The sequence below is a fragment of the Zootoca vivipara genome, chromosome 6 (assembly GCF_965207765.1).
Source record: "Zootoca vivipara chromosome 6, rZooViv2.hap1.1, whole genome shotgun sequence".
Classification (NCBI taxonomy): Eukaryota; Metazoa; Chordata; class Lepidosauria; order Squamata; family Lacertidae; genus Zootoca; species Zootoca vivipara.
Genome location: NC_142589.1, coordinates 91,099,727 through 91,124,594, shown reverse-complemented (window position 1 = coordinate 91,124,594; position 24,868 = coordinate 91,099,727). Strand labels below are relative to the sequence as shown.

Below are 24,868 nucleotides of genomic sequence, written 5' to 3'. Positions count from 1 at the left end.
AACTGCTCTTACACGTAGTAACTTCTAGCCTATGTTTGGCCACTTGGTGACAGATTGAAGCAGAGAACTAGGAAGAGAGGGAAGCTTAAGGTTTCAAGCCTGGGATTCTGTAGGGGTGGATGGGGAGAGATGCTGAACGCTTTGCCCGTAAGAAAACTGAAAGCACTCAGTTCAAAAGCTTGAAAAAGCCACTTCCAAGTGATCTGACAAGGAAGAGGCAAGGATTTCTTGTAGGTGACTAGTCTCCTAGGTCTATTAAGGTGGGTGAGAGTGTAAGATTTTATTTTTAGTAATTGTCTGCCAGGACGCCACCCCCCCACCCCCCGCAACAACAAAGGTTGGGGTTCTCCACCCCCCACTTTAAATTCCAGCCTCAATCTCAGCATTTGAGCAAAAATCTTTTTTAAGCACCAAGTTGTGCCACAAATACTCAGGATTCTGCCCCTCCAGCCACTTGGTGGCCTGATCTTGATCTTTAAAAATCTTTCGCTTCTCACACCCCACAACTGCCTTTCTAAACAAATACCTTGAGATAAGATTATAATAGTGGACTTCCCACTTTAGATTCTTAAGCCAGGAGGTTACACCAACGCTTTTTGGGGTAACAAAGTACCTCGTTGTGGTTTGTAAATGTAATAGGCCATGAAAATCTTTAAAAAGCTGGCCTCTTGTTCTGACCACGACCAGCAGCTAAGCTACAGGTTACAATGAGCACAGTTTTTAGCCCCCCTTCATTCTGAAGATGAAGCAGTTTGAGACGCTAATTGGAAGTGTGTTCTCTTTCTAAGTTTTGTTTTTTTAATAAGGTGGGGTGCTCAAAACCCAGAAGATGATTAAAATGGTTTAATTGGTTGTCAGCCTTCCTTTGTACCTGCCTGTGCAGTGAAAAGATGGTGTTCCAACCCGAGTCATAGTCCAGGAGTCAGAACAACCATACCATGCCTCAGAACCACTTTCACAGGCAGTGTTTGACAACCCCCCCCCCAAAAAAATACCATAGCCATTGTGCTACTGACGTGTGCAAAATGCTTCCCCCATCTCTCTCTCTCTCTCTCTCTCTCTCTCTCACACACACACACACACACACAGTTCACCATGGTAACAGTCTGATTTAGGAATAAAATGCAGCTTTTCTCCTCCATAAAATGTTCCTTTCGTCAAGGGGAAGGAGTGAGAGATGGAATAGCAGCTCCTCCTCTTCACAGGCTGCAAAGCAGCAGCAGTTTAATACCCCCCCCCCAATATGCAGTGAGGCATTGTTAGAAGTTGAATGTGGAAGCAAACTGCTTGCTGTCGGTCGTAAAGCAGTGCTTCCCTTGTGATGCTCCCACGCTGACTGCCTTGTCGTCTTCTTGTGTCCTCTTCATCCTACCCCACCTCTTTACTCTCCAGGCACGGGAGAGAGCGGGAAGAGCACGTTCATTAAACAGATGCGGATAATCCATGGCTCGGGCTACTCCGAGGAGGACAAGAAGGGTTTCACCAAGCTGGTGTACCAGAACATCTTCACTGCCATGCAGTCGATGATCAGGGCCATGGAGACCTTGAAGATCCTGTACAAGTATGAACAGAACAAGGTGAACCGATGCAGCTTTCACTCCTGCATCCCAGCCTATACACAGCCTCCACCCCTGTTGTCTCATTGTTGGTGGTCTAGTGGCATGCGTGCTGCTCGGGATTCCCTGAAGTGTTTGCATCAACCCCCCTGGGGTGTTGAATGTTCAGGGACCAGCATCACACCTGTAGCAACCAGAATAGTTCAGGCGCTGTGTACCTACAGTCAAACTTTGGTTGTCGAACGTAATCTATTCTGGAAGCCCGTTCGGCTTCCAAAATGTTTGACAACAGAGCTGTGGCTTCCAGTTGGCTGCAGGAGCTTCTTGCACTCAAGCGGAAGCCGCTCCCAAAAAACGTTCGTAAACCGGAACACTTCCGGGTTTTCGGCGTTTGGGAGCCGAAGCGTTCCAAAATGGAGGCATTTGGAACCTGGGTTCAACTGTAGTATTAACAGGGACATGGGTGGCACTGTGGTCTAAACCAATGAGCCACTTGGGCTTGCTGATCAGAAGGTTGGCGGTTCAGATCCCCGTGACGGGATGAGCTCCCATTGCTCTGTCCCAGCTCCTACGCAACACGCTGGCTAATAACTGAATATATAATATATATAAAGTGAATATATGATTGGTTATGATGTCATTCAAAATACACAAATAGCCAATTCAAAATGATGTATATATTATACAACACATCTCACAAAATATACAAGTAACTACCAAGTTTTGTGTGTGTATCTCTCTCTATAAATAAGAGTCAAACAAAGAATCGAACAAATCAATGAATAGTGAGGAACGCCAAGCCGTTTCTCAAAGGAAGACGTCTCACAAAAGTGGCTGGGGGAACCCAGTCAGATGGGCGGGGTATAAATAATATATTATTATTATTATTACTATTATTATTATAAAAGTCTCAAAGGAAGACGTCTCTCAGAAGTCTCAAAAGGACAGTGAGCATCCATTAGCATGCTCCCCACTAGTATGAATATTTCATTGATAATTATTCGCTGATGAAGACTTTATTCTAAAACAGTTGGACCATTCCGGGTATACTGTCCTTTGTTTGACTCTATATAACAATTTGTAGTTACTTGTATATTTTGTGAGATGTATTGTATAATATATACATCATTTTGAAGTGGTTTATTTGTATATTTTGAATGACATCATAACCAATTATATATTCACTAACAGTTATTAGCCAGTGTGTTGCGGCAGGAAGGTAAATAGCATTTCTGTGCGCTCTGGTTTCCTTCAGTGTCCCGTTGCGCCAGAAGTGGTTTAGTCCTGCTGGCCACATGACCTGGAAAGCTGTCTCTGGACAAACGCCAGCTCCCTTGGCCTGAAAGCGAGATGAGCGCCATAACCCTATTGTCACCTTTGACTGGACTTAACCGTCCAGGGGTCCTTTACCTTTTTACCTATCTATATATATATATATAAATGTAAACTGGGTATGTTCCTTCGCCTCCTATGTTCTACAAAACCGCTTGACCGATTGCGTTCAAATTTTGACACAAAGTCAAATGTGACTGCACAAGTGTCCCCAGACTGTTTTCAAAGACAGATGTCACACCTGTGCAACATAAAAAACCCCAAACCCCGTGTTCAAAACCTCCCCACTCAGACGAAAGTGCATGCTGGGAAATAGAACGGAGAAGCAGCATCTCCATTGGCTGCAGACAATCCGTGACATCACAAAATTCCACGCCAACCAACTGAAAACAGGCCTTTTGCAGCAACAAGGCCCAGCATTGCCCAGCCGACTGAATAGGCCGCAGCAGAGGTTTGCAGACTAGGCCTAATAGAGGTGGGGGCTCCCCTGGGTGGGGGATGGGGGAGGAGGGAGCAGGAAAGGTCATGGGTCGGGACAGGGTGGGGCCAATCACAGGGATGAGCCACAGGGGGTGGGGGGGGAGGAGTCTGAAGGGGGACTCTGAGGGCCCATTTAGACTAAGCCACTGCAACACGTGGCAGGGCCAGCTAGTTATTATTATTATTAACATTTATATCCTACTCTTCCCCCAAGGAGCTCATGGTGGTATGTATGGTTCTCCCTCTCCCCATTTCTCCACAACAGCCCTGTGAGGTAGGTTAGTCTGAGAGACATTGACTGGTCATCCCCAGTAAGCTTCATGGCTGAGTGGGGATTAGAACCCCTGTCTCTCACCAATCTTCTTTACCCTAATCCTCGTGGGGCACAAACACAGCACGTTATTGAATAGTGGGATGGTCAGGAGCAGGGTCGAAGGCTTTCCGTGGCACCAGCGGATGGACAGGCCAAGCTACGCTAAGGCTGCAGGGGGCTGGCAGAACCGAGCAGTGCAGCGGTGCTCCAGCCCACCCAGGGGAGCGGAACGGCACGCCCCGGCCCAATGGTCAAAGGAGAGAGGTCAGTAGGGCTGGGCAATATTTACTCAGAGTGTCTAATGCATGCCCCCCCTTTTTGCCAAAAAATACGGTATATACCTGTAGTGCTCTTCATTTTTTTAAAAAAAGCCCAAATTTGTGCTCTTATTGTTAAAAAGATGGTGTATACATTTACTTGCTTTGTGCAGGCAATGACGGGTCAGCCTCCTTTAAGCCCCTCTTGCTTTCTCCTCTGCGCCGTGCTGCAGGCCAACGCACTCCTGATCCGGGAAGTGGACGTAGAAAAGGTCTCATCCTTTGAGCAGCCCTACATAAGTGCAATTAAGACATTGTGGAACGACCCGGGCATCCAGGAGTGTTATGACCGGCGGCGAGAATACCAGCTCTCCGACTCTGCTAAATAGTAAGAGCTCGTCGTCCTCTCTGTACGGCTCTTGGCATGGTTGCTGCTGCACAGCGGCATTTTGGGTCGCTGGGCTCCCCTTCCTCTGCGGCGGCAGGGGGAAGATGAGCGGCACGAAAGGGCTGGCTCCGGAGAGGGGCTGCTTAAAATGGCACTCAGCCAGCTCAGCCCAGCCCCCTTCCTCCTCGAGGCAGGGCAGGGAGAAGCCAGGAGGGAGGGAGGGAGGGAGGAGGCGCCGCCGCGGTATGTGTGAGGGAGAGAGGGGGTAAATGGAATGGCACAGGGGGAGAAATGGTGCAGCCAGAACTAACAGAATCCCCACGCCGATCCATGGACAGTCTGCAGTCCGGATCCTGAAGGCAATTGGGCCTGTTTGGCCCACAGGCCTTAGCTTGCCAACCCCTGGTGTAGGGGAACTTTAGAAAACCATTTTATGTGGCTTCAATTGATTTTACACTGTTAGTTACCTTGCAGTCTCTTTAGACACGTGCTATAAATGAAGTTTAATGAGTATTTTCTTTTCGGTCCTGCCCTCCCTGAACTTTCAGAATGGCGAAGCTACAAGGTGGAAATCTCAGGTAGTGGGAATAATCTGGAAGTAACAAGCCGCTTAGTTGCTTTGTAGTCTTCTCCGGGGCGGTAAACATTAGAGGAAGATGGCCTGGAATTGTGATGTGGATATTTAGATATAGATATAGATATAATAGTGTTATAGATGCTGCAGCATTTAATAGTTTTAAGTTTGTGAGAAAGATGTCCATAGAAACTGGAGAACTAAGCTTTATGGGAGTAGTGCAGTATTGCTCAGAAACTCTGCCTCCTGCCCAACGCTTGATCCGGGGGAAGAGGGGGGTTGGCAGCTCAGTTTACTCTTCTGGAGCCTTCCTACTGCCCACGATTATAAGCAGACCTAAAAGACAGACGTCAACGTGAACATCATCAGAATCATGAACTTTGGCTGCTTGCCCCATCCAGCCAAGGCGTAATAAAATGGGGTGAGGTGCCCAGGGGGTACTGCACCACTGTTTCGTTCTCTACAAACAGAAGGAATAATGTTGGTGGCAGCTTATAGGAGAATTTAATTCAGAATTATGGACCACCCCACCCCCCAGGCAGGAGGGAGGGCTCTCAGCTGTTTCCATAGTCTTTGGCTTCCTTCCTTTGTGGCTCATTCTTCCTTCCCTGAAAATCTGCTGTAAGGAGTAGTGGATCCGGGACTTAGAAAAACGTTCCTTTCGGGCATGGCAAGGGTAGACTCTTTAAGAGTCCTGGGAGCGTTAGGACCCATGAGGAGGAAGATCGCTCTGCAGGCATGGAGCTGCACGCTTAGAAATGTAATACTATTAGAGGCAAGGTAATGCCGGAAAAGGGGGTGGTGGGCTTTGTTGAATCTCAAGGGTTGAACAGGATTCCTGAGGATTTTGCATGCAGCTCTTCCTCCCCCCTGGAAAATACCCTAGGAGTGGAATAATTGAGGTTCCATACTCAAAATGCTGTAGCGCTCGGGGCAGGAGCACTACACATGGCAAGCAAGCTCAGGCCACCTTCATCTTTCCCCCCCTCCCTCCTTTTCCCCCTGCACATCTTCCTTACAGCTACCTTACCGACGTGGATCGTATCGCCCTGCCAGGGTACCTCCCAACCCAGCAAGACGTCCTGCGGGTCAGAGTCCCGACAACTGGGATCATAGAATACCCCTTTGACTTAGAGAACATTATCTTCAGGTAACTTCCAGTGGCTTTTTTTCTTTCTTTCCTTGGATCGTTTTTACGTTTCACATTCCCCAAAGCTGCTTCCATTTAAAATGAAAGCCCAGCTCAGTTAAGGCATTGAGTTGGTGGGCTTCTGGAAAATCAGTCACGCAGCTGCCGCTTCCGACCCTTTCTTCCCTCTTCCGAGTGAAGGAGGGAGAAACAAGTCGTACTGTTGGCAGGAGCAAAGGCAGGAGAGGGTTTTCCCCCGTGAAGAGACCGCGCTAGGTGTGGCCTGTGTCTTTGAAGGCTCTCCACAAACACCCAGCCACCGCTACAACCCATCTGTTGCGGTACAGTCCCAAGCACACAAGAAAAGCCCTGCAGCTGGATGAGGCCAAAGCCCCATCTGTTTGAAGATCTAGATGCTGCTGTGGTAAGTCTGCAAGCACTGAGTCCCCTCTTCAGTCCCACAGCAGCTGGTATTCAGAGGCATGCCTGCCTCTAAAACCAGCTCTTAACATGTGGAATACCCTTCCTCCTGATAATCAGGTGAACAGCAACTGTTGGTCGTCATCATCCCAATCAATTGAAGCCTCTTTTTCTAGGCCAGAGCTTTCTAAACTTCTCCTGTTGGTGACACGCTTTTTAGACATGCATAATTTCGTGACACAGTGATTTGGTTTTACTAGCAAGCCAGAGGCTGAACTAAACCCTTTCCAGCGCAGCGATCGTTTGCTCGACACACCTGAACCCTGCAGCTGACACACTAGTTCTGGAAAGTTCTGATCTAGGTTTTTCCCTGACCACTAATACCAATAGTCCCTGTTGCCTGTGGTTAATGGGGTGCTAATTTGTTTAATAAAATTTAGACACCTCTTGATTTTATTTACCGCTTGATTTGTATAAAACCTCAAAGCAATTTGCCAAAACAATAAAACTGTTAATACGATAAATAGATAAATAATTTAAGACTTTCAAACAGTTCAAAACTAAACGGAAAACAGATGAAAACTCTCCACAACATCTGGGTAGGCTTGTCTAAACAAAAATGTATGTAGCAGGCACTGAAAAAGAGTGCGGTGGAATCACCGTCCTGGTGTCAATAGGCAGGTAGTTCCAAAGGGCAGGTACTGGGAAGTGCCCTTGACAATTCCCCTCATGGAGAACCGATTCCTGCAGAAAAGAGGCTTGAAGCCACCGCCCTCCACCTGGTAGGCAGTGACGTCGAGCCCTGCTGATTAGCGGTGCTTCAGAGCACTGCGCTCCTCGGAAACCCTGTGTGGTGCATTGAAGTCCTGATGAGCATCACTTGATGTAATGGTTTTGTCGGGCATTGCTGGGTGGTTGCTCGTGCCCACATGTCCAGTTTGGCCCGTGAGGGGTAGGGGAGATGTCTTCCAAAAGGGGGAGGAGAAGCAAAGAAACCTCAGACTTGTTCCTCCTCAGTCTTTTCTCTCCCCTCCCACCCAGGTATAAAATGGCGCATTGCATTTTTAACTGAATGGACTTGAAATCTCTGTGCGCCTTTTCTCCCTTTCAGAATGGTGGATGTTGGGGGACAGAGGTCAGAACGGAGGAAATGGATACACTGCTTTGAAAACGTAACCTCCATCATGTTCCTAGTAGCTCTTAGTGAATATGACCAAGTTCTGGTGGAGTCCGATAACGAGGTAAGCACAATCCCTCGTAGCACGTACAGGGCGGCGTGTGGCCGTTGGGTGGTCCCAGCAGCGGCAGAAAGGTGCATTTGGAGATTCTGGAACTGTTTCTAAAATGTTCGGGGTGGTCGGCCACTGGTGTGCTGAGAGACATCTGTAGGCCAGGACTTACCTGTCTGTTTCCCAACCACCTAAAGTAGCAGTAAGCCAAATTCTTCACCCCGGATGGCTAGACATTTCAGAAACTGATCTGCTTGAGGGGGAGGGGTGTGTGTGTGTGTGTTTCTGTGCACCAGCTCTGAACGTGTTCTCCAGCTTCCCCCTCACCCCCCAAAATGCTATGCATGTCCCTCAAAACTTGCAAAGAAGAGACGTGCTCTTGCTTGGCAAGTGGTTCCTCCAGACCGAAAATGGCGCCCCTCCCATCCAAAATGAAAGGGCACCTCGGAGTTCTCCGTGGTGCCAGATGTCTGCGGCAACCTCTCATTTTGTGCTAGGAGCAGCAGCAACGACGGCTCATTTCCCATCTGTGCAGGGAGGGGCGCTAGCAGTAATAAAACTTTGGATGTGGGCCAGGGGTGTCCACGGGGCCTCCCGACTTGACCATCTGTGCCCCACAGGAGGGGCAGGAAAGGCTTTCCCTGCATTCATGTTAATTTGAGGGTCCTTGAAGGGTGCAAACTGTTGGTTGCTCTTCCCTCCCCCCCCCCGCCTTGCCGTACACGCTTCTTGCACATGAAAGGGTGAGGGACCAGCCTTGTGTACACACTCGTAACACAGCTTTGGCAGCCAGGCATGACTCGAACCCTCCTGTCGCTTGCCTGACACCAGTTGTTGGTTTTCTCGCACTCCTTAAAATTTTACTTTTACTTTTATTGGAAAAAAGTGGGGTGAAACCTGTCTGGTACTGGTGGGTATTGTCCACATGAACAGATCTGTAAGTCACAAGTAATGCTATTTAGTAAAGATAATCTAGCAGAGCTTTCCTAACGCATCACAGTAGGCTCTTTCATTTCTTATTCAATTTGCCCCAGGCAAAAGGCCTTGGGAGTGAAGGAAACCTGACCGCCGATGGACCAGAACAGCTGCTTTATACCACACACTGCAGTGGCCTAAATGTTACTGTGGCAGGAAACCTCCCGTCTCCCCCTGCATCCCTGTTAAAAAGAGTTTTTTAATTGCGGGGTGTTTTTGAAAGAGGGACCACGTGGCACAGTTGCCCGCTTTTCTGTACAGCCATTGCTCTCGAGTTGGGGGTCAGCAAAAGGCACTGGTGGTGCCAGCTGCCCACCCCATCCACTGCTGGGTGATCAGCAGAAGAACTGCAAGGGTTCTTGACTCCCAGCTGTGTTTAGCAATAGCAGGAACAAAAAACTGTCCCGGCCTCCTCTCGGTTGGACTGATGAAATGAAGAAAGCTGTGGGAGCCAGGGGAGAGAAGAAGGACCCAGGAGTGTGAAAGGACGGTGTGCTCAGTTCTCGTATTGAAAGGAAATTGTAGTCTGCGTGTGCATGCTGTTCCTGGACTCTTAAGTGTATCTACTCCCCTGCCAAGACTATTTTGCACCAGGTTCCTGTTGGTGTATCTGTGGAACCTGCTAAAATAGCTTCCACAAGGCTAAAATGTGCCCGGCAGGACTCTTGAGTTGGTTCTCTCCTTCCCTCCTTCCTCCCCACTCCATCTAGTAGCCCGTAGACTCGTCTGCAGACTGTCAGAAACGGGATGAAATTATGTGCACCCTTGGGGGAAACTAGATTTTGCCAGGGTCAGAGGAAATGGGGCTACTGTTCCTTCCAAATTTAGCATGCCTTCTAAAACCGTTCCCCTGATAGAGAGCAGGGTGAGGTGGAGGGAATCTGCTTTTTGTGTGTGGAAAGTTTGCTTTTTGAAAGCCTGCTGGCATACTTAGCTGCTTTGGCAGGTTTGGTTGTATCGCAGGGCCTGGATTTGAGAAATAAATAGCACTCTCCGCTTTCTGCGGCAGTTGTTAGCCCTTTACCAAGGTTGTTTTAGCTCTCTCTGCGCTTAGCCGGTTGGCAGAAGCAATTTCTGCTCTCTGCTGGTCCTGGATTTCCAAATCTGTATTTGGACCAGATTATTTGAATCTCATGTTTTTAATTTGTGATTCAGCTTTACTGTACATCGCCCCAGAGAAGGAATGTTTTGCGGGGGTGGGGACGATAGAAAAATCTCCTACCCATCTTGTGGGGTGGAAAATTTCCATTTCTTAAGTTTTCATCTGTCAAAATGAATGGGTGCCAATTGCAGATACTCTGTTAGGTAAGCTTGGTGGTTTCAAAACTCTTCATTTCATTGACTAAAATAAATGGGCTCATTTAGATCCCATTGGAAACTTTTCTGATGCAAACCGAAAAAAATTAAAATACTATGCACATTTTCCAATTTGAAATTTTCCAGGAAACTCACAAAGCTGCATTTTCTCTTTCTTTCTCTCTCAATTAACTAGGGCAGGGGTGGGAAAGCCATGGTCCTTAGGATGCCTGCAATCCCCAGCAGCCTACAGGGGTCAGGAATGATGGGAATTGTAGTCCTGCAACACCCAGCGGGCTGGCTCCCGTTCGCTGACCTGTGGGGTTGGCCAGCATGAGATTGCACGACTCCTTATTTGCTGAACATTACCGGCATAGTTTGAAAGTAACTACAGGTGGAAATGTGGCGATAACAGAAAAAAGGCGAGCAGCTGGGCATTGCCTATCTCCTGTTTGCCACATTAAGCCAGATAAGGTTTTAATACGATTTTGGGCAAGATCTTTGTACTCAGCCCTTGTTATTTCATTGTCCTGGTGGTACCAGTTGCCCATATCTGAGGGCCTGGTGTAAAAGTATGCCTAATCTCTTTAGCCTAACCACTTTAACAGCGCACACACACACACAGCGCACCGGTGATGCTTTTAATCTCTTGCAACTGTGACACCTCGAACCCCTCTTTTCTCCCGCAGAACCGTATGGAGGAGAGCAAAGCCCTTTTCAGGACCATCATCACCTATCCCTGGTTCCAGAACTCCTCCGTCATCCTTTCCTCAACAAGAAGGATCTGTTGGAAGACAAGATCATGTACTCTCATCTTGTGGATTATTTCCCGGAGTTTGATGGTAAGAAACATTTATTTTTTAATTAAAAAAAGCAACAACAACAACAACACCCTGCTCTTACCAGTCTCTCTAAAACAGACTGATGTTGAAGTTACAGTGGTACCTCTACTTACGAATTAATGCGTTCCGAACGCACATTCGTAAGTCGAAAAAAAATTGCAAGTCGAATCCATAGGAATGCATTGGGAGAAAAAATTCACAAGTCGAAGGAACCCTATCTAAAAATTCGTAAGTAGAAAAAAAATCCTATCTAACCGCATCCAAGATGGCGGACGGAGCTCCGTTCTAAGTAGAAACATTCGTAAGTAGAGGTACCACTGTACAAGGAAATAGATTTCTGACATAAACATCAGGGAAGAACTTTCTGACAGCAAGAGCCGTTTGACATTGGAACGGTCTCCCTCAGGAGGTTGTGGACTTCTCCTTCCTTGGAGGTTTTAAGCAGAGGTTGGACAACCACCTGTCTTGGATGCTTCAGTTGCAATTCCTGCACTGCAGGGGGTTGGACTGGATGACCCTTGGGGTCCTTTCCAACTCTGATTCAGGTGTTTGGGTCACAGGTCCCATCTTTCCAGCCAGTGCTGGTTAGGGCTGCTTGGAGTTGTTGTCCAAAACATCTAGATATTACAGTGGGGAAGGAGAACTGGAAATAATGCAAATATATTTCACATCCGGCAACCACTGCGCCCCTTTGGTTTCAGATAGTACGTAACCTCCTTGGTTTTTATTATTTATACCCTGCCCATCTGGCTGGGTTTCCCCAGTCACTCTGCTTGGCTCACAGCAAATCTAAAAACATAATAAAACATCGACCATTAAAAACCTCCCAATGCAGGGCTGCCTTCAGATGTCTTCTAAAAGGTGCGTAATTCTTTATCTCCTTGCCATCTGAAGGGAAGGCATTCACAGGGAGGGCACCACTCTCGGGAAGGCCCTCTGCCTGGTTCCCTGTAACTTCACTTCTCAAACTAAGGGAAACAAGCAGAAGACCCTTGGAGTTGGCTGAGTGACAGGGGTGGAGGCTCGTTCAGGCTTACTGGGCCAAGGCCGTTTAGGGCTTGAAAGGTCAGCACCAACCCTTTGAATTGTGCTCAGAAATGTACTGGGAGCCAGTAAAGATCCTTTACGGTAATTATAACTGGTGTTATATAGTCCGGTGGCCACTCCTGTCACCAGTCTAGCTGCCGCATTCTGGATTAGTTGTCATTTCTGGGTCACCTTCAAAGGTAGCCCCACATAGAGCGCATTGCAGTGGTCCAAGCAGGAGATAACTAGAGCATGCACCACTCTGGCAAGACAGTCTGTGGGCAGGGAGGGTCTCAGCCTGCGTACCAGATGGAGCTAGTAGACAGCTGCCCTGGACACAGAATTGACCTGCGCCTCCATGGACAGCGGTGAGTCCAAAATGACCTCAGCTGCGCACCTGGTTCTTCAGGGGCACAGTGACCCCATTCAGGACCAGGGGGTCCCCGACACCCCCCTGCCTCCCCAAAAAACAGTACTTTTGTCTTGTCAGGATTCAGCCTCAATCTGTTAGCCGCCATCCATCTATCAACTGCCTGCAGACACCCACACAGGACCTTCACCACTCTCACCGGTATATGCTTCCAGAGTTGTTGTTATTTATTGAATTTATATACCACCCTATACCTGCAGGTCTCACAGAATAAAATAAGACTATAAAAAATACATAATCAAAATAAAAACAGCAATAACCCCCCCCCCCCCATTTTAAAAGGGCATAGGATGTCAATCAAATCTACCAAAGACTCGGTTAAAAAGGAACGTTTTTGCCTGACAACTAAAGGTGTATAATGGTGTCAGGCAAACCTCCCTGTGGAGAGAGTTCTGCAGATGGGGAGCCACTGCAGAGAAGGCCCCGTTCTTGTGTTGCCACCCTCCAGACCTCTCGAGGAGGGGGCACACGAAGGAGGGCCTCAGTAGATGATCTCAGGGTCCAGGTAGGTTCATATGGAAAGAGGTGGTTAACACTAAAAACATGACTTCAGGTCAATGAACCATCATAGCTGCGAGAGGGCTGTGAAAGGCTTCTTGGACTTGTCAACCTGTGTACTATCTGAAACCAAAGGGACACATCGTTTGCCAGGTGTAATTTTTCCTTTTTTCCAGCTCTCCTACCCCACTATTAGGTTGGTGAACGCTGTTCTTAGAGCCTGGATCAGTAAGTGGTCCATGCTCTTAGGGGATGAGCTGCTTCCCTTGTTACTATTGCTGGAACTGAAATCCTAAAATTTCTGAGCGATGGGAACAGGCTGAATGTATTTCACACTTATTCCTTTAAATGCTTACAGGCCGTCTTTCTGAGTGAGGCCCTTTGAAGGTGACTTGCATAGTTTTATTTTCTTAAATACCACGTCAGCAATACAAAAATAAAAACACAGCTTCAACACACAGGTGACATTAATAAGTAGCAGCAACAATGAAGTTGTGCAACGATCCTAAAAACAATTTACACAATCTCATCAACTGCATCACCACTCGAGAGAGGGAGAGAGAAGATTCAGATATAAGCCCCTTGAAACAAACAAATAGTCTTTCTAAGGCCTCCAAAAAGACTGGCTTGTGGTAGTTTTCTGGAGGTAGAAGGCTCTAGGTTGAACGGTGGCCATCTCCTTGGAGGGCTGAGAGACTCAAAAGAGGTGAGAAGGGCCCAATTGCCTTGGCTCTGCATGAGGCAGCTTCCAAGGTCCCTGTGTGTGTTCTGACACTTTGACCTCCCAGCTCGAAAAGCTGCCAGGGGGTTGGGTAGTCTGGCTGGGCAGGGCACGTGGGCCATGTAATCTCTTGAATAGGCCATAATTGAACTGCAAGATCATAATAGCTCAGCCAACGTACTAGCGGCCCTGCCGGTTTAAACACCTCCCTGTAGGAACCATTCAGTTTCTTCACCACGAAATTCCCTGAGAAGGTGGGGTGCTTCTGAAAACTATGCCTCTGCGGTGATGATTGCCACCATCTTGACATGGCTTTGAGAAAGGGTCAGGCATACTCCTGGACCGTGTTCCTCATCACTAGCTAGCAGGACCGGTGGTCAGGGGTGCTGCTATGGGGAGACGGTGTTGAGGGGTGCTTAGCTCGTACACATCATTTAGGGCTATCTTGCTTCTCCTCCACATTAGCCGCCAGTCCCCTTGTGTTTATGTAAATGCATAGACTTCTTTCAACCTAAAAAAATTCAAAAGCGGTTTGCAAATATACATACCGGTAGGGCCATTAAAATTGACCCATAGCAATCGAAACACCCAGAAGGTCATGTAATTTTCGGCAATTACTGTAACCAGAAGCAATCCTGCCTTCTCTCAAATCTCAGCGGTTGGGGGGACACCAGGGTAAACATGAGTGGGAATCTCTTTTGTTTTCCTCCCTGCCCCCATCCCATGTTTTCTGTCTCTCCTCAGGCCCCCAGAGAGACGCCCAGGCGGCTCGGGAGTTCATCCTCAAGATGTTTGTGGATCTAAACCCCGACAGCGACAAAATCATCTACTCTCACTTCACATGTGCCACAGATACGGAAAACATTCGGTTTGTCTTTGCTGCTGTCAAGGACACCATTCTGCAGCTCAACTTGAAGGAATATAACCTAGTCTGACCTTGATTTGCCTGCCCTCTTCTTCCCTACCCCACCCCGCCCACCCCTGCCCCCCTCCCCAGATATCCTCGGGAGACCTTTTGTTGTGAAGAAAGTTAAAGACGAGAGAACCCCATGAATTTAAACAAAACAAAAAAATTGTACAGGGGGGGAAGAATCTTGATTTTTAATGATGTAATGATTGCAAATTGATCTGTGGAGTGGCAAGGTCTTTGGGGTTTTTTTGTTTTGTTTCATTTGCTCACTTGTCATCATGGAGTCTCTGTCTGCTCCACAGAATAGCTGGTGATGATGATGATGATGATTTTTAAAAAAACAAATGTGCTTTTATTTCACAGTTTAAAAAACCAACAGGGGACATGTTTCCACTCTCTCGCACTTTGTTAATTTCTTGCTTTCTGGTCGACAGCCCAAGGCGAGCCTTCCTCTCAGACTCTGTCCTTCTGCGTTAGCCAATTCTTACTGTTCCTTTCTGTTCCAGCGATAAGATGGAGTCCACAGGCTTCCTGGCCCAAGGCCTGACAAGCTCTCTCTCTCTCTCTCTCTCTCTCTCTCTCTCTCTCTCTCTCTCTCTCTCTCTCTCTCTCTCTCTCTCTCTTGGCCGTGGAAGATAACTGGGTGCTCCTTTGTACCTTCGCCTCGCGTGCCGCACGATTCCTCTAGTACAGCTTTGCTCACTGCGCTGGCTTTTCGGCCCGGGAGCCTTGGCGTCTCCTGCCCAAAAGGACTTGGGGGTACCTGGAAGACACCTTGGGAGGAACAGAGGCTTCTGTCTCTTTTAACAGTAGTGCAAAAAAAAAAAAGCTATCTCTTTTCCTTCCTCGTTTTTTTTTGTACCACCTTAGTATAGATTCTCTTCCCTTCCTTATCAATTATGAAATTTATATTGAGACTGTGATTTTTTTTAAATTATTGTACTATATATAGTTTGCTACATCATACGCTGTACTTCTGTTGTTCATAGACTTACAAACCAAGCAATAGCTAACGAGCCTGGAGGGGGGGGGGCGGGGAAGTGCCTGAACGTTGTTGTTGCTGTATTATCTTTTTTTAAGAGAAAGGAAGCTCACTGTAGGGAGTCTTCTCGCCCGGCATGAGGACTCGGCGTGTTTCGCATGGCGGGGAGCGGAGCCTGAATTGGGCTGGAAGAGAGATCTGAGGTTCTGATTCATTTTCCTAGATCCTCTCTCCCCCCCCCTCGCCCATATGCATGTGTGCATCATGCCAACAACCGCTTGGGTTTGTAAGGACCCCCCCCCCCCAAAAAAAATGTGTCGATCCTTCAGGGTTAATCCGAGCAAGGAAGGATCCACCGATTTTTGTGGCCTGCAGAGGATGCTTCTTTTATCTTGTTAAGTTCCAAGAAATGAGTCGGAAGCTCTCTGCAACCCATTGCCTCCTCAAACTACATTTGCCGGGGTTAGTGTGAGTGCTAGCTACTACTTAACCTCCCGTGCCCCTTAAACTTCCAAAGGCTTTGTTCTACCAGAAGCAGTTGCACAGGTATTTATTCTGGGGGTGGGGAGCCCACCGTCTTGGGGCAGGGGGAAGAAGAAAGGGCTTGCAGCAGCAGCAGCAGCAGCAGCAGGCCAGCATCGGAACTGGTGGATCTGCTTTGGCCGAGACAGCGGTTTTAGCTTTTCAAAGCGGGCAAGAGGAAAAGGTTCCGCTTCTGGACTCTCTGTGCCAAAACGTGTTCAGAAAAGCCTGCTTTTGAAGCCAGCAGGAGACGGTGCCAAAAAAAAAAAACACCCCACCCAACCCCGATGAGAAACTCTTTGCTGGTTCGCCAGGAAGGAGAATCGCCACGGGGCTGGAGCAAGGGACGTTTTCGGGAGGGCAGGTGAGCTTTTTAAGTTGCGCCCTCTGGATGCAAGGAAGTACAGACAAACACTAATGTGGCTTCAGGAGTGCTCACAGCCAATTTCTCAGACGCTACAGAGGACAGCCTGAGACTTCTACGTATTTTCGAACGGCCAGGTTAGGCCAGCAAAGAGAGTGTCAAATGTGCTTTTAAACGTCGCTTAGGGCAACACTAGGTAAACTTCTTTTCGCGTTTTTCTCTTGACACTACTAAAAACCCTAATTGCACGTGGATACCTGCAGCATTCCAGGTTTTTTGGGGGGGGGGTAAGGCGCAGAGTGCTGCCTCCAGGTTTTTCTGGGTCTGCTCCACGTCACCAAACACTACAGAAGAAAGCAGAAGTGAGCCGTATTTCTTGTTTTGTTGCTTTTGATTTTTGGAAGGGGATTCCTGGCTTCTCCTGCACACCCAGCACCATGAACCCGATAAGTTCTTCACTTGGGAGACGAAGTAGGAGGCGGAATCCCACGCACGCTGAGAGGTCCTGTTGAGTCAATGAAGAGCACGGCAGCCTCTGCTTTCTAGAATAACCAACATTCCTGATTTTGTCTAAATGTGTTTTTTTTGGGGGGGGAGTGACAATGGTGAGGGAGGGGAGGGGCTTCCTGCTTAGGCCAGGACGACCGTGTCAGTTTCTGTCATCTTGCCAAAAGACAACTCTTCTGCAAGGGAAGTTCTGCATTTGCAAACGTGCCATGGGTTTCCTCCTCTCGCCGTCGCTCACCTGGAGTCTCTTTCTTTTGCACACCTCGATCTGCAACGTCCACTGCAGGCATTGGATGTGTGTACCTGAGAAATCTAGGAGCCAGGAAGCCAGTTTCTTGAGCTTAACATCTCTTGTATTGACTCTTTGGGGGGGGGGCGCTCCATGCCTGAATCTGGCTTGGTTTGTCGAACGGTGGTGGCCCCCTGCAGAGAAATGTCCATTGTGCGCCTACGTTGATGGCGCAGATTCGAGGATGGAGTGGGAGGCGCTCGTTGTGAAGGTGATATTCTTGCAAGCGACACCCGCCCACCCCCACTCGGGTGCCGTTGCGAAGCCTCCTTCTACGGACCAGCTTTTGCGATGGGCGACCCGTCCCTCGATCCCGGTCCTCGCTTGCTCTCGATGTGCCAAAGCCATCCCACAGCATCCTCCCTCTTTCCCCGGCCTACCCGATGGGAGTTGGTTTGAGGTTTCAGGTGTGCCAGAAGCCAAGGACCTGGGGATTCTCGCATGTGGTGGTGGAGAAACTCGAAAAAGAAAAAGGAAAAAAAAAACAGCCGAGATGAAGGAGCAACCTGTTGACCAAGTTCTGATCACAGTGCACTTTAAACGAAAAAAAAAACCCCAAGCCCTACTGAAGAGGCGCCTGCTATCAAACCCCTTCACCTCCTTTTATGCAGGAAGAGGATTGTCAAAAATACACATCCAGTATCATTCCATTTCCTTGTAGAGCTTCGAGGTGATCAGCCCCTCTGGCAAGCAACCCCCTCTCCCTCTTCCCTATCCCCTTCCTGGAAGCAAATAATTATTCATTTTTTCATTGCCTTCAGTTGTATGTTTAGTTCATCCCCTGCACACTTTTTTTTTATAACTACTTTTAAAACAAAATGCTTTCCCCTACTTCTGGCCATTAATTTGTACTACGCTTCACTGAAAGCAAAAGGTGGTTTTGAGTCCAACAGAGGTTCAAGTCTGTAACTCAGTACTCTGTGTGTGTGTGTGCGTGTGTGTGTGCGTGTAAATTTTTTTTAAGCGTTTATGGTTTGTGCCAATGCCCCATACTTCTTTTTCCCCCTTTAGTTACCAGAGACTCTCTTACAAGTGTGGTGAAAAATTATTTGGTTATACTTGTATATTATAAGAGATCCTGATTTAAAAAGAAGAAACATTTAAACATCCTATTTAAAGAGAACGAAAACTACTATATATATTAAAAAATGCTGTTTTTAAAGGGGGGGAACCTTTTCGTCATTTTGAAAATTGCATGTGATGTTTAACGCGTGAGGGGCAGGGGTGGGTGGGAGGGGATTCTGAATCATGTGGCCCGGGATCAATTTTTTTGGCCCCCCCGTCCTTGTCTCTCTCTTTCTCTCTGTCCAGTCTGTGAGGCAGGATCGGGGCCTTCCCGGAACCCATCAGTTTCTCTCGTCTGCTGGGTGCTGACCCTCGTTGTTTAGAAGTACCTGATGGAAATCGATTTTCATATCTTTCTCCTGAAATAAAATTGTTTGAAATTGGAATAAAATCTGTTCCTTACAAAAAACAAAACAAAAAACCAACATACTTCTCGGCCTGTTTTCTCCCTTCCCTTTTTTGATAGAGTTGGGGGGGGGGGGTAAGAAAACATCCAGCAATTATGTCCCCTGGGATATACAAGACCATGAATATCACTAGCCCTGAGTTTGTTTCTTAGAGTCATGGAGTTGGAAGGGATCCTCCAGTCATCGGATTCAACCATCTGCAAAGCAGGAATCCCAGGTAAAAACCCCTGACACATGGCCCCTCCAACCTCTGCTTAAAAACCTCCAAGGAAGGAGAGACCACCACCTTCAAAGGAGTCCCTTCCACTGTCGAACAGCTTTAGCCGTCAGAAAGTTCTTCCCAATGTTTAGTCGGAATCTCCTTCCTTGTAAATCCAAGCAAAGGAACTCAATTCTCTGTGGTTCGGAGGGCGGGAATTACTTAGCCGGCTGCCAAGAACTAACCACCAGGCGCTAGGTGTTGCGACCGGCCTTATTTCAGTATTCTAAAATCAAGATGATAAAGTTTCTGGGAGAGATCTGAGATTCCCGTTTTGAAATGGGAAAAGATGTCTTTAGATTCATGGCACTAGAACAGTTTTCTTTTTTCCCCTTCTGCCACCTCCATCCTATTTGCAAGGCAACCTGCGAACCATGCACACACACACACCCAACCCACCAGTGTAGCAGGGAGAGCTGAGCTGCTATCTCCTCTCCCATTTCGGGGGCGTTGGTAATGGGTTCCCCCCCCCCCCATTGGGCGTGTGAAGGAGAGAGATCTTAACTGGCAGAGCAGGATCTAGATGCCAAACTCTTCACGGCCTGCTTTCAAAGCTTTTGGCTTTGTTGCAAATCAAAGCACTTAAGCCTGTACTACCAATCTTAAGTGTTTCTTGAATATTTTTTAAATTTTCTCAGGCCTGTAACCATTCCAGATGTTTGGGGGTACAATTCCCCCCCCTCCTGCCTGCCAGCCCCCAGCATCATATACCTGTGCTTCCTGGGGGCTGATAATCCAAAATATCTGGAAGGTGCCAGACTGACAGGGTGGGGTTGGTCTAAAGCAGGGGTCAGCAAACCTTTTCAGCAGGGGGCTGGTCCACTGTCCCTCAGATCTTGGGGGGGGTAGACTATATTTTTTTGGGGGGATGAACGAATTCCTGTACCCCACAAATAACCCTGAGGTGCATTTTAAATCAAAGGACACATTCTACTCGGGCAAAAACACGCTGATTTGATCTTGCCCCCGGTCCTTAGTTTGCCTATCCATGGCTTAAATGTCTAATTCGCATACATTTGAGTTGTCTTTTTCTTCTTTATAAAGGCCTGGTTTTTGACAAGCCACCAGATGTCACTAAGGAGCAGCAATTTCTCTTTTTTTGGGTTACTTGAGACACTGGTGAGGCATAGCGCAGCTCTCCAGACAAGAGTGTTACAAGAATCTGAAGAAGCTCAAACCAATGACAAATTTAGCTGGTCTCTAAGGTGCTACTGGAAGGAATTTTTTAAATTTTGTTACAAGAGTATAAGACTGGCCTTGTGGATCAGGCCAGTCTCCCATCTCGTCCGCCGTCCTGTTCTCACAGTGGCCAACCAGATGCCTGTGGGAAATGGAAGGATGGGCTCAAGAGCAACTCTCTCCCCTCTTGCAGTTTCCAGCAACTGGTATTCGGGAGCGTTCCTGCCTCCCAACTTTGCCATCCTGGCTAGTAGCCATCGATACCCTTCTCCCCCATGAATTTGCCCCACTGCGATCCAAGCCATCGCTGCCTCCTGGAGGGGTGAGTTCCATAGTTTTAACAATGCACCACACAAATCTTAGAACTGTAGGGACCACGAGGGTCATCTAGTCCAACCTGCAAGGCAGAAAATTTGCCCAACGTGGGGCTCACACCCATGACCCAGAGATTAAGAGTCTCATGCTCTAAACCAGGCATGTCCAACAGGTAGATCGTGATCTACTGGTAGATCACTGGACATCTGCGGTCGATCACTGGTAGATCATTGGCTCCCCCCAAAGAAGCTGAACAACTGTGGCTCCCCTAAATAAAGCTCAACGTTTTACCTCCTCCATGAAAAAACTCAACAACTTTGACCCGAACACCCCCAAAATGGCCTTCCTCCTTCCTAAAAGCTCAACAACTTTGACCTGAACCCCAAAAAAGGGGGTAGATCACTGCCAGTTTTTAACTGAGTAGATCACAGTCTCTTGGGAGTTGGCCACCCCTGCTCTAAACCAACTGAGCTACCCGGAGAGCCAAAAAGTCCTTTCTTTCATCTGCCCCGAACCTTCCAACATTCCACAAGTTCTAGAGTTACGAGGGGGGGGGGCGACCCAATCAATTTTCTCCATGCCAGGCATCTCCTATAAACCGTATCATTTTGCCTCTTAACTCGCCTTTTCTCTAAACAAGAAATGTCTCCCAGTCCCAACACTGCAGCCGTGCAGTGTCTTCTCCCGAAACGCTGGCGCTGTGCGTTAAGCCACAGAGCTTAGGGCTTGCCAATCAGGTGGTCGGCGGTTCAAATCCCTGTGATGGGGTGAGCTCCCGTTGTTTGGTCCCTGCTCCTGCCAACCTAGCATGTCGAAGTGCAAGTAGATAAATAGGTACCGCTCTGGCAGGAAGGTAAATGGCGTTTCCGTGCGCTGCTCTGGTTCGCCAGAAGCGGCTTAGTCATTGCTGGCCACATGACGCGGAAGCTGTCTGCGGACAAACGCCGGCTTCCTCGCCCAATAAAGCGAGATGAGCGCCACAACCCCAGAGTCGTCCGCGACTGGACCTAACGGTCAGGGGGTCCCTTTACCTTTACCTGCAGTTTCCAGACCAAGTGCTAGGGAAGCCCTGCAAAGTTGCTGCGGCTGCTGCAATCTAGCCCTGAAATTGATGAATATGGTAGTTGCACAGAGCTCTGTTTTCAAGAGGGCTGTGTTGTACCACTGCAGAAGACTTCCTTTCTTTCAAGGGGCACGAGAGAAAAGATCAGGGACATATACGGTAAAATAAAAATAGGCCCCATGTTACAGACAAGTAAAAAAAAGGCGGGGGGTCTGTAACGGCTGAAGACAAATGGCTTAGCCAAAGCAGGATGTTTGAAGTGTGTTTCCACAACAGAGGTTTTATAAAAATTATGAATGGCATAGAGTGGATTTCTCCCCTCTTCCTCTAATGCCTTGGCCACAGTTCGGCCTGATGAAACTGGCCAGCAAGAATTTTCAGAACCAGACGAAAGGAATCGCTCTTCTTCACCCAAGTGTAGATTGCAGAGGCAAAAAAAGGTGGGTGGTCTGAACCCTGTGTGTTTTCGTTGTGTTTTTGGAGAGTGATGGACAACTGCATTTCTCCCCTTCTTCCTTTCCCCACCCTGTACTCTTAACCAGGAACGCAAATCCTCTAAACATTTGGAACTTCTTATAAACAGCCCGGGCGCGGAGAGGACAAGCACGCCCGGGGACGCTGGTTCCTTCATGTCCTTTGCAATACTAATATTTATCTTGGTCCTGCTGCTGCTGGCTGGCTGGCTGGTTGTGTTTCCTGGGTGCGAGATGGCTGAGCTTTTTTGTTGGTTTTTTTGTGTGTGGGGAGGGCTTTGTCAGTTTCCTGGCAAGGGGTGAAGATGCTCAAGTTCAACGCCTTGTGTGGAAAGGGTTTGCTCTCCCCACCCCCCACCCCCGGATCGCTTGACACTTCTCTGTTTCCACACCATGCTTTGTGTCAAGCCAACTTAAGACATCTAATTTGGCTGTGGTGGGTTAGGAACGTAGATGTCAGAATCCTTGGGCCACCTGCACAGGTAGCAGCTCCTCCGGGTTTCAGACAACAGACATTCCCAGTCCTACATGGAACCGTAGAACTCTGGAGTTGGAAGGGACCCCAACGGTCATCTAGTCCAACCCCCTGCGATGCAGGAATCTCAGCTAAGGCATCCATGACAAGTGGCCGTCCAACCTCTGCTTAAAAGCCTCCTAGGAAGGAGATGCCACCACCTTCCTGAGAGGTTTTTAAGCAGAGTTCATTCCACCATCAAACAGCTCCTACTGCCAGATCAGAAGGGCAGCGGTTTGAATCCCCGTGACGGGGTGAGCTCCCATTGCTCCGTCCCAGCTCCTGCCAACCTAGCAGTTCGGAAGCACGCCAGGGCAAGTAGATAAATAGGTACTGCTCCAGCGGGAAGGTAAATGTTGTTACCCCACCCATCTGCCCCAGTCACTCTGGGCAGTTTCCTACACATAAAAATAACAATAAAGCATCAAACATTAATAGTAAAAATCTAATCCAAAATAAAAAGTCACAATAACTCTAAAATAAACAACTTCTATCAAATAAAGCAATATTCAATCATCCATTAGAATCATTCCAAAAGTCAACAGTAAAATTAAACATCAGCAAATAAACAGTTTACACTTATCAATTACAATACAGAATTACTAATCTATTATTGACATCTCTCAGTCTCCTCTTTACCAGGCTAAACATACCCAACTCCTTCAACCGTTCCTCATCAGGCTTGCTTTCCAGACCCTGGATCATATGCACACCTTCCAGCTTGTCAATATCCTCCTTAAATGGTGGCGTCCAGAACTGGACATAGGACTCCAGGTGTGGTCTGGCCATGGAGTTGCCGGGACTTGAACACAGATGGACTAGCAGTCTGAGACTGTATCATTTCAATGGATCAGAGAACTGGGCCCAAACTAGCAAAATAAATTTCAATAGGGACAAATGGATGGTTCTACATGTGGGCAGGAATAACCAGATGCACAGGTATAGGGTGGGGGATGCCTGGCTTGGCAGCAATATGTGAGTAAAGGATCTCGGGGTCTTAGTAGACCACAAGCTGAACATGAACCAACAGTGTGATGCAGCAGCAAAAAAAGCTAATGCAATTCTAGGCTGCGTCAATGGTAGTCTAGTGTGCAGATCAAGGGAAGTCAACTCTTTTCTGCCTTGGCCAGACCACACTTTGAATATTTTTATTTATATCTTTATTGTGGTCCATAGACCCACAAAACAGTTTCATAACAAGATACAGTTAAGACAACCAAACAACAGGCGAAAGAGACCGAGGGAGTCATTTTGTTGTGTCTAGAGCAGGCATGGCCAAACTCGAATCTCCAGATGTTTTGGGACTACAATTCCCATCATCCCTGACCACTGGTCCTGTTAGCTAGGGGTGGTGGGAGTTGTAGTCCCAAAACATCTGGAGGGCCAGGTTTGCTGGTCTAGAGCAGGCATCCCCAAACTTCGGCCCTCGAGATGTTTTGGACTACAGTTCCCATCATCCCTGACCACTGGTCCTGTTAGCTAGGGATCATGGGACTTGTAGGCCAAAACATCTGGAGGGCCCAAGGTTGGGGGTGCCTGGTCTAGAGCATGATGGTCTTTGTTTCTTGCGACCTTCGAAAGGAACTTTGCCATGGTCAGTGTAATATCATTTGACCTATCCTCCAGAAGGTATTTAATATGGGAGGCTTCAGATTTCAGATGGGAAAACCATTTCAGAAAAAAGTATTCATAGACAATTCGAACTTCTCCCCCTGCTTTTATGATGAAGACTCTGCATAAATGTCATCGCTCCCACGATGGAGCCCAGTTACAGTAGAAGAGGCCTACACATTAATTAGGAATCTGAAGAGTGGCAAGGCCCCGGGAAACGACTTTATTCCTGCTGAGTTGATTACATCAAACCCTCTTCTAGCAGCACTTTTTACAGCAGTTAGCATTTCAGGAATACAGTACTGTATCCAGCTCTGGGTACTGCAATTTGAAAGGGATATTGACAAACAAGAAGATGTGCAGACGATGGAGAACATGATGATCAAGGACCTGGCAAGCAAGCCTTATGAAGAATGGTTGAAGGAGCCGGGTATGTTTAGCCTGGACAAGAGGAGACCAAGAGGAGATATGATAGTCGCCTTCTAATAGCTTCCCATGGAAGAGGGAACAAGCTTGCTTTCTCCTGCTCTGGATGGTAGGACTTGAACCCGTGGCTTCAATTTACAAGAAATGAGGTTCCGCCTAAACGTCAGAAAGAACTTCCTGACAGCAAGAACTGTTCCATAATGGAATGGGCTCCCTCAGGAGGTTGTGGACTCTCCTTCCTTGGGGGGTCATGGATGCTTTAGTTGAGATTCCTGCATCGCAGGGGGTTGGACTGGACGATCTTGGGGGTGTCCCTTCCAACTCTACAATTCTGTGGTTCTATGATATATCTGGAGGGCTGAGTAGATCAATCGGATACGACTTGGGTGTTTTTAATGCCTTTTCGGTGTGTGTGCGTCTTTTCCTTGTACCTGGGTTGTTTTTGATTTAACGATCATTTGCAATATATCATGTACGCCATGGGGAAATAAAATCAATGCCACACACACACACCCG

The 24,868-nt window shown here is 47.8% G+C and overlaps 1 protein-coding gene across 1 annotated transcript in view; it reads left to right on the top strand.

Annotated features, from left to right (window-relative positions):
- The window catches only part of LOC118086473 (guanine nucleotide-binding protein subunit alpha-11), a 30,705-nt gene extending 12,175 nt beyond the window's left edge, over window positions 1–18,530 (top strand). Inside the window, 7 exon segments of the mRNA XM_088673022.1 lie at window positions 1,393–1,577; window positions 4,172–4,326; window positions 5,922–6,050; window positions 7,561–7,690; window positions 10,639–10,711; window positions 10,714–10,791; window positions 14,211–18,530. Coding sequence (XP_088529148.1) covers window positions 1,393–1,577; window positions 4,172–4,326; window positions 5,922–6,050; window positions 7,561–7,690; window positions 10,639–10,711; window positions 10,714–10,791; window positions 14,211–14,401 — 941 coding nt within the window. The 3' untranslated portion in view covers window positions 14,402–18,530.
- Window positions 18,531–24,868: the final 6,338 nt, after the last annotated feature.